General features: G+C 46.3%; 1 protein-coding gene across 2 annotated transcripts in view; it reads left to right on the top strand.

Moving 5' to 3' along the window:
• Positions 1–11,582, top strand: part of COQ8B (coenzyme Q8B) — a 43,242-nt gene extending 31,660 nt beyond the window's left edge. For both annotated transcript variants that reach the window (XM_083159708.1, XM_083159707.1), the window contains one exon: positions 940–11,582. In XM_083159708.1, coding sequence (XP_083015834.1) covers positions 940–1,218 — 279 coding nt within the window. In that variant the 3' untranslated portion in view covers positions 1,219–11,582. The remainder of the gene's footprint in view (positions 1–939) is intronic.
• The last annotated feature ends 1,044 nt before the right edge of the window (positions 11,583–12,626 follow it).

Genomic DNA, 12,626 nt, shown 5'->3' on the forward strand with positions numbered 1-12,626 from the left:
CATGCGCTGTGTGGGGCCCTGAGGACCGACTTTGAGAACCTGTGCTCTATAGCCCTTTTTCAGCATTGCTATGCCCTCAGCAGCATAGTGTGTATATATACAGTAGTGTATGTGTAATGTTCTGTTTGCTTATTTGCGATATTACATTGTTCCATTTGCTAGAAATGTTCAGTTTTTTTATTTTTTTATTAAAGAAACCTATAAATATTAATGTACAATTCTCCTGTCCTTGTGTAGTCCACACGCCATTGTTAGGGTTCGTGTCTTGAGGATCATGGGAAGTGAAGGGAAGACAGTAGAGCAGGAATAGTCAACATGTTTTCCCTCCAACTGTCACATTCCATGAAGGTCCCAGACAATTTCTCAGGCAGGTGTATATACTGCTAGTTAGGCAGGGATGCGAATAATACAATAGCAGCTCAGGAATATGGGAGCAGCCAGGAGAAGAGAGGACGTCGAAGGGGAAAATGCAGTAGCCAATCAGCTCCTAACGGCCTAGTTACAGGCTGAGTTTGAATAATGACTGTTAAGGGCTGATAGACTGGTGCATTATCACCTTCGATTTGAACTGTTCTCCAGATTTAATACATCTGCCTTGTGGTTTCAAGAGTGCGGGAAATATTATGGAACCATTTAGCTGTCAGGATTCTGTGTGACAGAAAAATCAAAGAAAGAGCAGTGTTCTTAAAGTACCACAGTTCTGCAGTCTTAGACATTGGTCTCTTATTTAAGGGGCGTGCCTATTGCATAAATCACATCTGCATTTTCATTAGATTACTGTGCTCATTACAGGGGCATTTTCAACATAGGTGTTCTTACTGTATTTGGCAGCCATTCTATTGTTGTGTGACCCAATGGAGGATGTGACTGCTACCCAATCAGATTACACACATGTATTACCATAATTAATCCTCATTACTGATTTGTGCTGTTCCCCAGGTGTTCGAGGAGGCGCACGTGGATGCAGTGATGATTTTAGGTGAAGCTTTCACCTCTGAGGAGCCATTCAATTTCGGCACGCAGAACACCACCCAAAGGATCCACGACTTAATCCCTGTCATGCTGAAACACCGGCTCACTCCTCCGCCTGAGGAAACTTACTCTCTGCACCGCAAGATGGCTGGCTCATTTCTCATCTGCGCCAAGCTCAAGGCTGTCATTCCATGTAAAGAGCTGTTTGATGGGGTTTACCGACAATACTGGGCACAACGGGGTTGAGAGGTGAAGCCGCCGGCCTCGGATTACACCAATTCGCCATGTTTATCTTTTACTTGAAATTCCGCTGTGAGGAATAGCGGGAAAATCCATCAACCAAAACCAACCCAAGCTGTCGTTTTGTATTATTGACTGTTTTCTCTTTTCATACTTGACTGGCCGTCTGGTTATATCCTCTACTCTGAATTGTAAGGTGTTTTCGCAGATTGGGTTTTTAAAGTGCGCTTCCACTCATTTGCTTGATTGAAAATGGCGGTGATTGTATCGCTTGTTAGGCGTGTCTATATTTGTGACCGTTGTTCTGGAATGGTTTATTAGTCTGTGAGACTTGGTACCCGCCTTTTTCAGCTATCAATATGGGCCCATCCTGCTAAGACAAGCATTCTGGGTAAACCAATGTCTTGTCTGGTTAATACACAGACTTCTCTGATCTTTATCAGAGTGAGGCTACCGGACTCGAGATTTCCTATATAACGAGTTTTACTTCCCTCACCGCGCTGAATGCTTTTCTGTTGAATGTATGTCAGAAAGCTTTGAAAACTCAGGCCTTCTCCAAATTGTGGCTTGACTTTCAGTAACTTCTTATTTCATTTTATATAATTAATCACTTAATCCGCTATTGCGTGTCCTTTGAAGCTGCCTCGTTGTTCAGGAAGATAGGATTCCCTGGGAAATTTCCCTGTTGACAGCAGGACTTGGGAACAATGTAAAATAGGTCGCCCTGGTTCCAGGCAATGATATGTCTCCAAAAACCCAGAGACGGGGCTTATATTTCCTCACCAGATTATATAAGTAAATGGATTAAAGTGAGCAGCTCCTGCTAAGAGATTTAGGCCAACTCAGAATATTCTAGACCTCCGTGCACTCCGGATCATTGCTGCTGCTGGCAAAGGCCCTTTTCCTAGTACCTATAAACAACCTCAAATTTGTGTGCTAGATAAATCCAGATTTAATAAACCTATATATAGTGTATGGGAAAAGTTACAGAAGCTTCTCCGCAGTAAACCTATTTAAGATCACTGTAATATTGGAAGTTTCTTTATATAGGCAGCAGACCATTTCGATAGTGTGGTGTATGGGTGTTCACCTCATGCAGACCCGTCTATCTGATCTGGATATAGGCAGCAGACTGCTTCGATAGCCTGGTGTATGGGTGCTCCCCTCATGCAGACCCAACCATCTGATCTGGGTATAGGCAGCAGACCACTTCGATACCGTGGTGTATGGGTGCTCCCCTCATGCAGACCCAACCATCTGACCTGGGTATAGGCAGCAGACCGCTTCGATAGCGTGGTGTATGGGTGCTCCCCTCGTGCAGACCCAACCATCTGATCTGGGTAAAGGCAGCAGACCACTTCGATACCGTGGTGTATGGGTGCTCCCCTCATGCAGACCCAACCATCTGATCTGGGTATAGGCAGCAGACCACTTCGATAGCGTGGTGTATGGGTGCTCCCCTCGTGCAGACTGAACCATCTGATCTGGGTATAGGCAGCAGACCGCTTCAATAGCCTGGTGTATGGGTGCTCCCCTCGTGCAGACTGAACCATCTGATCTGGGTATAGGCAGCAGACCACTTCGATAGCGTGGTGTATGGGTGCTCCCCTCGTGCAGACTGAACCATCTGATCTGGGTATAGGCAGCAGACCACTTCGATAGTGTGGTGTATGGGTGCTCCCCTCGTGCAGACCCGTCTATCTGATCTGAGGCTTATTCCGCTGGCACAAGACCAAAAGCATATCCGAAGCTGCTATCTAAAGCTACCATTGATACCTACCAACCGACAAATGCAGGATGACGCTTCTCCTTCTACAATACCCGTACATCCATATTGAATGAACCTTTTTCCAACAGTCAAATTAAATGCTCTTCACTACTCCCTACACATCTGCTGTAAGGGTGATGAATTGCCAGCACCCATACAGGTCAGCCAGTGGCAGAATCTAGACAAGGACAGTTTGCATCTGTCCAAGGTCCTTCTAGAGTACAGTCCTCTGATTACTGTTCTCTCTGTAACCTGTTACAAGACGGACTTATTCTTACTTCCACCATCTTTAGCATGCACAGTACCAGTCTCCCTGCTAATTTATATGGCATTGTGTTCCGTCACCAAAGAAGCCAGCCACTGTGTGTAAAATGTCAAAAGTTTTATTAAATTATTTATACAGAAAACCCTGTGCTGGATTTATTGTTACTCTGTGGAAATGACTGTTAGAGCACAGATCGACCTCAATGGCTTTTGGCTAAAAAAAAAAATTAAATTCGCCTAGAAGAAGCAAATGTATTCTATAAGTTGCTAAATAGTTGTAAGCCATTAACCACTGTTGCGATGCATCTGTAGGATGGATGTAAACCATAAAGGCTTCCTACATGGGCCAGAGCATCAGGTGGCTGGATCACTGATGGCCCGTATGTGTGGGTCTAGCTGTGTGGTTGGATCCTGTCATTGGCTTACCAACGTGATGCAGATTAGTAATCTTCTAGGGCTCATTCGTGTTGCATCATTTCTATTACGGGACTATAAAAGCCTCATATAAGGCTGATAAGGCTACATGTGGAATAGACTAATGACAGTCGGATATACTTTTTTTTTTTCCTATCCTAAATGTAATCCCCCCAATACACCCTGGTTATAGTGAGTGTTGGTTGTTAACCATTGCAAATGTCACACGTATGTTTACCTTTGGGTCTGGGTCTTGGGGTCAACTATAAGAAGGTTGACCACTATTAACTGACAGGGCATAGGTTGACACCTTAACAGGTCGACATGGCTTAGGCAGAAAGCTCGACAAAAGAAATAGGCCTTCATGGAAAAGGCAGACATGAGTTTTTGGTGTCTATGTTGACATATGTCGACAAGGACAACATATAATTGTAGTGCATTACTCGCTATGCTTCAGGCACGGTGCCTCGCTGTGCTCAGCACACTTTGAAATTCTCCCTTTGTCCACTTGGATAGCCAAGAATGGAAGAACACCTGTTTTAGGGGAAAAATTAAAAAAAAAAATAATCGCCGCCTTTTTTTCATGTCTACTTTTCCTATTGTAAGTGGTGACCTTTGGCCTGTCAAAGTGCCGACGCACATACCTTTCCTTCTAGAAGCAGCAGGACCTGAACAGAACGTTTGCACACGCGTGTAGCTCCCACTGAAATATATTTAAGTGTTTGTGAGTGTAGAGTTTCTACCGTTCTGACCTAGGGGAGTGGTCAGGTGGTTGCCATAGTAATCAATAGTTTCTGTGTCCACCACTTTTTCTGGAGATCAACAGTGAATTCTTCTTGACTCCATATAAGAGAGTGTTGATATATACATACATTTATTTGTCTTCATTCTTGTGTTTGTCCATTTTTCTTTCCTTCTTATGAGGAGTTGCAGAATTCCCCATGTACATCTCTCGGAGAGAGTTTGAGGATCTCAGCCGCCTCTCCTTGGCAGTGTGTAATGCTGCACACAAAACCCTGCAGGGTAGTGAAGTTCACTTGGCGAGGGTCAATGACCAAGGCACAATGAATTTACTGTAACTGGATTCCCAGAAGCTAAGTTTATGAAAAGGTCGGAAAACCTATTTAACTGTAAGCAAAAGAACTCACTGAGCAGAGGGGAAATTGGGGTCAACGTTAACTCATTGCGGAGAATCTGAGCTCATACTGAGCATGTTACAACACACTGTATATACCCCCACCCCCCCTCCTAACCCCTATATGCACTTTATATCACCTCTTCCATTTCCTCCTTGTTTTAGATCACATTCCCTCTTGTACATTTATCTACCCTTTCTGTACTGCATGTTATATCATCTCTTCCACATTTTATATTGGTCCATTGTTTTTTTTTTTATTACTATATTCTTCACTCTGTCTACATTATTTAAAAACACTTTTTTTCCCCCTTTTCTTCTGTTTGGCCTCTAGAGGGCACTGTGCAGGCACTGGTTCGCTTGGAACCTATTACTTAGTTGTGTTGCTTTAATGCTCACAGTATTAGTGCAAAGAGAACTGGTTTCCAAATCAAAGTGTCCACTTTACAACATATCTGCGCATTCGTATTATCTGTATGGAAGAGCAGCTGCTGTGTGTGGAACCAGCTGCCTTTCTTTGGAATAGGATCCTGTCCGCTTTCATTTTATCTGTCTATAAGAATGTGTTAGAAGAACTCCACAGAGGGTGAGTCATATGGAACACACCCTGACCTCGTACACTCTTATGCACATAGAGGAAAGTTTGGGATACTTGAGTCAGAAGCTAGTAGAAGCTAGGTACAAGGAGCTAGTAGTGGTCTACGTGCACTGAGCCTAAACAGTCCGTGTTGAATGCTGTCCGCTGCAGGTCTACGGAATGATGGCACCTGCTAATGGTCTACTATAAGCTGTGGTTTGGTATTGTGCCTGTGCTGGATTGTTCCTGCACTCTGGTATCTTTCACCATGAATGTATTTTTTGTTCTAGTTTCTCGAAGTGCTGTTCCCCATGTATTTATGAAATCATGCACGAACCGTCTCTCCTAGCCTGATTATATAAATACATAGCTATAAAGCTATTACCCATTTTTCACTATGCAGGCCGGGTCACACCTGGGATTTTGTACCTGGGTGTGACCCAGCTTGCAAACCCTTTCCCACCATGGCCCTAGAAGGATAATACTAACAATTATCCAGTGCGATTGGACCGATTCTTATTCAAGGCTTACACAGTCCCATTTACTAACTGGTGGTTGTAGCCTTGGGTATGGGTCATTCGGTCAACCAATATTGGATTGAACTGCATTGGATCAACCAATGAAGGTCGACACATTAAATAGGTCAACATGCCTAAGGTTTGACGCAAGCATTGGTTCGACAATAGCTGGATCGGCAGGTCTAAATGGGGATTTCTTTTCTATCTTTTTGTTGTCCCTAATGTCGGCATTGATACCGTATTGGTGTACCGTGTCACCTCGCATGGCTTGCTGCGCTCGCCATGCTTCGGGCACAGTGCCTCGCTACGCTCAACATACTATTCTATTCTCCCTCCACACTTTAGTGGATGGTAGGGCATGACACCCCACTTGTTGGCACGCCTGCTTAAAAGAATGTGAAAAACCCATGTCGGCCTACAGCTTGTGTCGACATTCCAACCATGTTGACCGTAGGCATGAAGGACTATTTCAGGTGTCGACCTAAGCAATGTCACCCCTCTTGTAGTGGACACTTGGAGATGATGTCATCTCCCAACACACCATCGTGGATGGTAGCGTTTGAAATACCGCCTGTCGGCTAAATAAAAAAATTGACACTCACGTCGACCTTTTGACTGTTGACTTTCCCCTTGTTGATCTACTGCTTGTGTCGACCTCAGCCACGTCCACCTATTTCAGCTGTCGACCTTCATAGGGTTATGACCGTATCCCCTGACCCTTTCAGACTCCCCATGCCCTTCTACCCCTTTGTATCTGAAAGGGGTAGAAGTCAGACTTTCCTGCCCTTATTATGACGCGCTTGCTTCTACAAACACCCCGCACATAGCTCTGTGGGACAGACGTTGTACCGGTTAGGCAGGTTCGCATTCTGTCATTGTGTACCAAGCAAGTTCATTTCTAACCATACTCGTTACTGATTTTTGCCTGCAGGCCAAGCTATATCAAGCTCAAGAAATTCCATATTAAAAATCTTTACAATGCTGAGACAGGGCATTAAAGGCAGTCGTCTATTGTAATATTAATGTCTAATTCTGTGGTTTTACTCTTCCTTTTAATGTGGAAACCTCTAGTTCACGGATCAGTTCATCAATTTCCCCTTTGTCTTCGGGCAGGCGCCTCAATGTGCTGTGGAGATGTGGCTGTTCTGTGCTCTTGTGTCCCTCTCGCAGTGACTGTAAGGCCCCATACACACCAGAAAGATTAGCTCACGATTAGGGCTAATTTCGACCGTTGTAACGACGGTTGTGCATGCATTGTGGGTCAATCGTTCGTTTTTCACTCACAATCAGGATCGTTTGCGACGGGATGCGCGCTCCCGTCACGTCGTGTGTCGCATTGGAGATTTTGCCTCCTGCAGCAGAATCTCCAATCCGACCGCAGGTCGGGTGCTGATTGTATGCACATCTGAAGCACATTGTGTGTGCTCCCGTCGTACGGACCGTCGTTCCAATCCGGCTTGTTTATAAAGACACTCCCACCGCAGCCATTTTGCCTCGTGGATGCCGCAGACAGCACAGCTACGGAGGTTCTCGGCGTGGGAAGCTGCCAAAACAAAAAACAGGTATGTGAACTGCACGCAGCCCTCTACAAAAGCCCTTCCCCACTGTCCACCAATGGTGCCCACCTGTAATGTGTCCCCACTGCCCACCACTGTTTGTTGGTCACAGCACAGCCCACCCCACCTGTATGTGTCCCCACTGTCCACCAATGGTGCCCCACCGCAGGTTGCACAGTGTGCCAGGCGCAGCAATGTAAACAGGCCGCCGCAGGCCACCCCACCTGTAATGTGTATCCACTGGCCTGCTAATTAGGACACAGCAGCCCACCCCACCTGTACTGTGTATCCACTGGCCTGCTAATTAGGACACAGCAGCCCACCCCACCTGTACTGTGTATCCACTGGCCTGCTAATTAGGACACAGCAGCCCACCCCACCTGTACTGTGTATCCACTGGCCTGCTAATTAGGACACAGCAGCCCACCCCACCTGTACTGTGTATCCACTGGCCTGCTAATTAGGACACAGCAGCCCACCCCACCTGTACTGTGTATCCACTGGCCTGCTAATTCGGACACAGCAGCCCACCCCACCTGTACTGTGTATCCACTGGCCTGCTAATTAGGACACAGCAGCCCACCCCACCTGTACTGTGTATCCACTGGCCTGCTAATTAGGACACAGCAGCCCACCCCACCTGTACTGTGTATCCACTGGCCTGCTAATTAGGACACAGCAGCCCACCCCACCTGTACTGTGTATCCACTGGCCTGCTAATAAGGACACAGCAGCCCACCCCACCTGTACTGTGTATCCACTGGCCTGCTAATTAGGACACAGCAGCCCACCCCACCTGTACTGTGTATCCACTGGCCTGCTAATTAGGACACAGCAGCCCACCCCACCTGTACTGTGTATCCACTGGCCTGCTAATTAGGACACAGCAGCCCACCCCAACTGTACTGTCTTCCTAATGTCCTTTTAAGAAATAATAATACATTTAATTTTCCTTCATTGTGTGAATGTATATTTATTGTTAAATATTTTTTTTTTGGGCAGACATGTCACAAGCCATACAAAAAGAAAGAGAGTTCATTGAGGCATTCATCGAACAATACAGGGAACATGAGTGCCTTTGGAAAACCAAATCAAAGGACTACAGCAATAAAGTAAAGCGCAGTCAAGCCCTGGAGGACCTTGTCCAGTTCAGCCGCAGTCACAACCCAGATGCCAACTCCGAATGGGTCAAAAAGAAAATCCAAAACCTGCGGACTGTGTTCCTCAAGGAACACAAAAAGATACAGGCGTCCAAAAAATCAGGGGCAGGAGCAGCAGATGTCTATGAAACGTCCCTTTGGTACTACGACCTGATTTGCTTCACCTTGAGCCAGGAGTTACCAAGGACGGGGCTTTGCCTCATGGTAGAGAGCGAAACAGATGACGTGGTGCCAGTACAGGATGAAAGTTCACAGGCCTTATCGGTAAGTACCATCCCACTGATTACACAAGTTTTTTCAGTTTTTTGTCTCCACTTTAAATTCATTTGCCGGCCAATTATATGTGGTCCTCCTGCCAAGGGACAGCACCCACTCCATTGAAGTAGGCCTTGTACTCATCCCTGACCTGTTTGGCACGCGCACTCCCTCGATACTGCAGTGCCGGCGTTTGCAGGGATGAGATTGGGGCTACTTCCCTTGGCTCTTCTGGGTCCTCATCAGGCGCTGGTCCACTTTGGCGATTGGGCCTTTCTTTCCGGCGCAACAAATTGTGCAGGACACAGCACGCCATGACGGCCCAATCTATTTTGTCCAGGCGCAGGTTTATGGCCGTGTGGAAAATGCGAAATCGGCTAGCCATGATACCGAACGCACTTTCCACAAGCCGCCGTGCCCTGGACAGCCTGTAATTGAAGACCCTTTTGTCGTGGTCTAGTCCCCTTTTGGCATATGGCTTCATGATGTGTTCATGAAGTCCAAATGCCTCATCCGCCACGAACACAAAATTCAGACCATGTTTGGTTTCCTGGACTGTCGGCAAGTGCATGCTGTTGGAGACGAGCCTGTGGTAGAACTTTGTGTCCTTCAAAGTTCCACCATCTGAGGCTCGCCCATTCCTGCCGACATCCAGAAAAATAAATTCATAATTGGCATTCACCACAGCCATCAGCACTATGCTGAAGTACCCTTTATAATTAAAGTAATAAGATCCACTGTGGGGTGGCTGGTTGATGCGCACGTGTTTGCCGTCAATAGCTCCTCCACAATTAGGGAAATTCCAAGTGTCCTCAAATTCCGCAGCAATATCTTTCCACTCTTGCACGGTGTTGGGGAACTGGGAGAAAAAGAAATAGAAAAAAAACATTAGTTTGACATGTCTTTGTGTTTTTTTTTCAACAGACCACAAGTACAGAAAAAGAGATCTGCACAAACCCACCCCTGGAACAGTCTGGCCCTGTATCCTCAGGTACATTTAGCGGAGTGCCAGAAACACCCACACCGCCGGTAACGACCCAAAAAAGAAAAAAAAAAAGATGTAAGCCGGTCCATGAACCAGAGGATGAATTGCTACAGCGAGCTGAAGAGGTGCTGCGTAGGCCCCCAGACCGTTTTGACACATATGGGAAATATGTGGCAGAGAGCTTACGCCAATTGGAACCCGCACAACAGATGGCTTTTGAACGTGTCTGCAGTGAGCTGGTGTTTATGGGTCGCATTCGCCGTTTGTCATTTCAGACGCATTTGGCCGGCCTTGTACCGTGGGAAGATACACCATCCACCAGTACCGAATTAACATCGCCCATCCCTGCCTCGTTGCAGGAAACAACACCAACTAGCGGACAATCCTCTAGCATATCAACCACACCTCCTCGCTACACCCATCTGTACTCTTCATTGCTGGAAGAGGGTACGGGGACTGATGACACCCCTGTTTTATTACAGGATTTGTCGTAAGATGCTATGCATTTTTTCTGATGCTGCATGTTGCAGCTTCTTGTTTGGCTGTATGTTCAGTATTATACTTTTTTGGGCACTTTGCTTATATTTTATCTGTGATGTCACCATTGCTGCATGCAGGGTGCAGTATTGCAGATGCTGCTTGTTGCACAAATACTGAAAACACCTTCCTGCAGCTGTGGTGCATAGTTCAGAGCAATGGGGCCGGGACTATTGCTTCTGTTCTATGCACCACAGATGCATGAGGGTGTTTTTATGATCTGTGCTACATGCAGCATCTGCAATGCTACCTGTGACCGCATGGCAAGGTGACTTCTGTTTGGTTGTATGTTCAGTATTATACTTTTTTGGGCACTTTGCTAATATTTTATCTGTGATGTCACCATTGCTGCATGCAGGGTGCAGTATTGCAGATGCTGCTTGTTGCACAAATACTGAAAACACCTTCCTGCAGCTGTGGTGCATAGTTCAGAGCAATGGGGCCGGGACTATTGCTTCTGTTCTATGCACCACAGATGCATGAGGGTGTTTTTATGATCTGTGCTACATGCAGCATCTGCAATGCTACCTGTGACCGCATGGCAAGGTGACTTCTGTTTGGTTGTATGTTCAGTATTATACTTTTTTGGGCACTTTGCTAATATTTTATTCGTGATGTCACCATTGCTGCATGCAGGGTGCAGTATTGCAGATGCTGCTTGTTGCACAAATACTGAAAACACCTTCCTGCAGCTGTGGTGCATAGTTCAGAGCAATGGGGCCGGGACTATTGCTTCTGTTCTATGCACCACAGATGCATGAGGGTGTTTTTATGATCTGTGCTACATGCAGCATCTGCAATGCTACCTGTGACCGCATGGCAAGGTGACTTCTGTTTGGTTGTATGTTCAGTATTATACTTTTTTGGGCACTTTGCTAATATTTTATTCGTGATGTCACCATTGCTGCATGCAGGGTGCAGCATTGCAGATGCCTCAAAGCTTCACGTGGTGCATAGTGCACATCAATGGTGCCGGGACCATTGCATCTGCACTATGCAACACGTGATGTAGCCAAAAAGTGCATTTTTTTCAAAAAAATTTACTTTTCTCTACCTCATGCCAGGACAGAGCTGTAATAGTAGCAATACTGTTTTTGTACCTTTTTTATATTTCTACAACAAAAAATTGTCTCTACCTCAGTACATTTGTAAAAAAATATTGCAGTCTTTTACTTATTTAATAAAAAAACAGTTATTTTCACTACACGTGTCTAGTACATTTTTACTTACCTTGCAATACTGATGCTGCAGGACCTTCACGATGGCTTTACAGGTCTCCGGGATGATGAGTCCCAACGCTTGCGGGGAAATGATGGATCCAAACTTTAGGTCCGCCAGCGATCGTCCTGTAGCCAAGAAACGGAGGGTCACCACCAGCCGGTCCTCAGCAGGGATAGCCATCCGGTACTTGGTATCCTGCTTCTGGATGTGGGGGGTGACCAGACGCAGCAGCTCCTGGAAGGTCTCATCGTCCATGCGAAGGAAATTCCGATAATCCTGGGGATTATTCTCGCGAATCTCCATCAGCAGGGGCATATGAGACCGCGCCTGTCGGCCCAGGAGCCACTGCTTGGTCCAGCAAGATCGAGCCTTCCTGCGCTGGGCCCTCATCCTCCTCACCCTGAGCACAGCGTAGGAAAGCAGGAAATCTTGCTGGGCAGAATCCATAACGCAAATAGCAGTATGGGAAAAGCAAAAAGCAAACTTTGTAGTGCAAAGCAAAAACAAAGCAGCCAAAAATAGCAATGTGCAGCGTTCAGCAGGTATACACCAAGCCTCACTAGTCACAAAGCAGAAATGAGGTCCTGCAAAATGGCCCCTAGTCTTTGTACCCCCTCTGCTAGCCCAGCCCATATTCTTTGTTTTCTTTTTTCCTTCCCCCTTGCCCCACTATGCTAGCCCTGCCCCTTATTAACATTTTAAAAACGACTGTACCACTGTACTCGCGATTTACTAACGATCCGCACATCCGACGGTCGTACGACCATCGTTACCGATGTCGGATCGTTAGCTAATCGTGTGCACCAGGGAACATGATCGTTCCCTAGTCGTTTACCGGCAGCGGGAGAGCGCACCAGGAAAGTGCACGCCAAATCGGTAGCCGATCGTTAGACGATCCTGGTCGTTCTGGTGTGTATGGGGCCTTAGTCTGCCTTGTATCTGACTTTTCCAATCAACCTGCTGCACTCTGTATTATACCATAGTCACAGTGACCTGCACTCCTGAGTCTGTTCCAGGCTACTGT

The sequence above is a fragment of the Crinia signifera genome, chromosome 9, assembly GCF_055691185.1.
Source record: "Crinia signifera chromosome 9, ASM5569118v1, whole genome shotgun sequence".
NCBI lineage: Eukaryota > Metazoa > Chordata > Amphibia > Anura > Myobatrachidae > Crinia > Crinia signifera.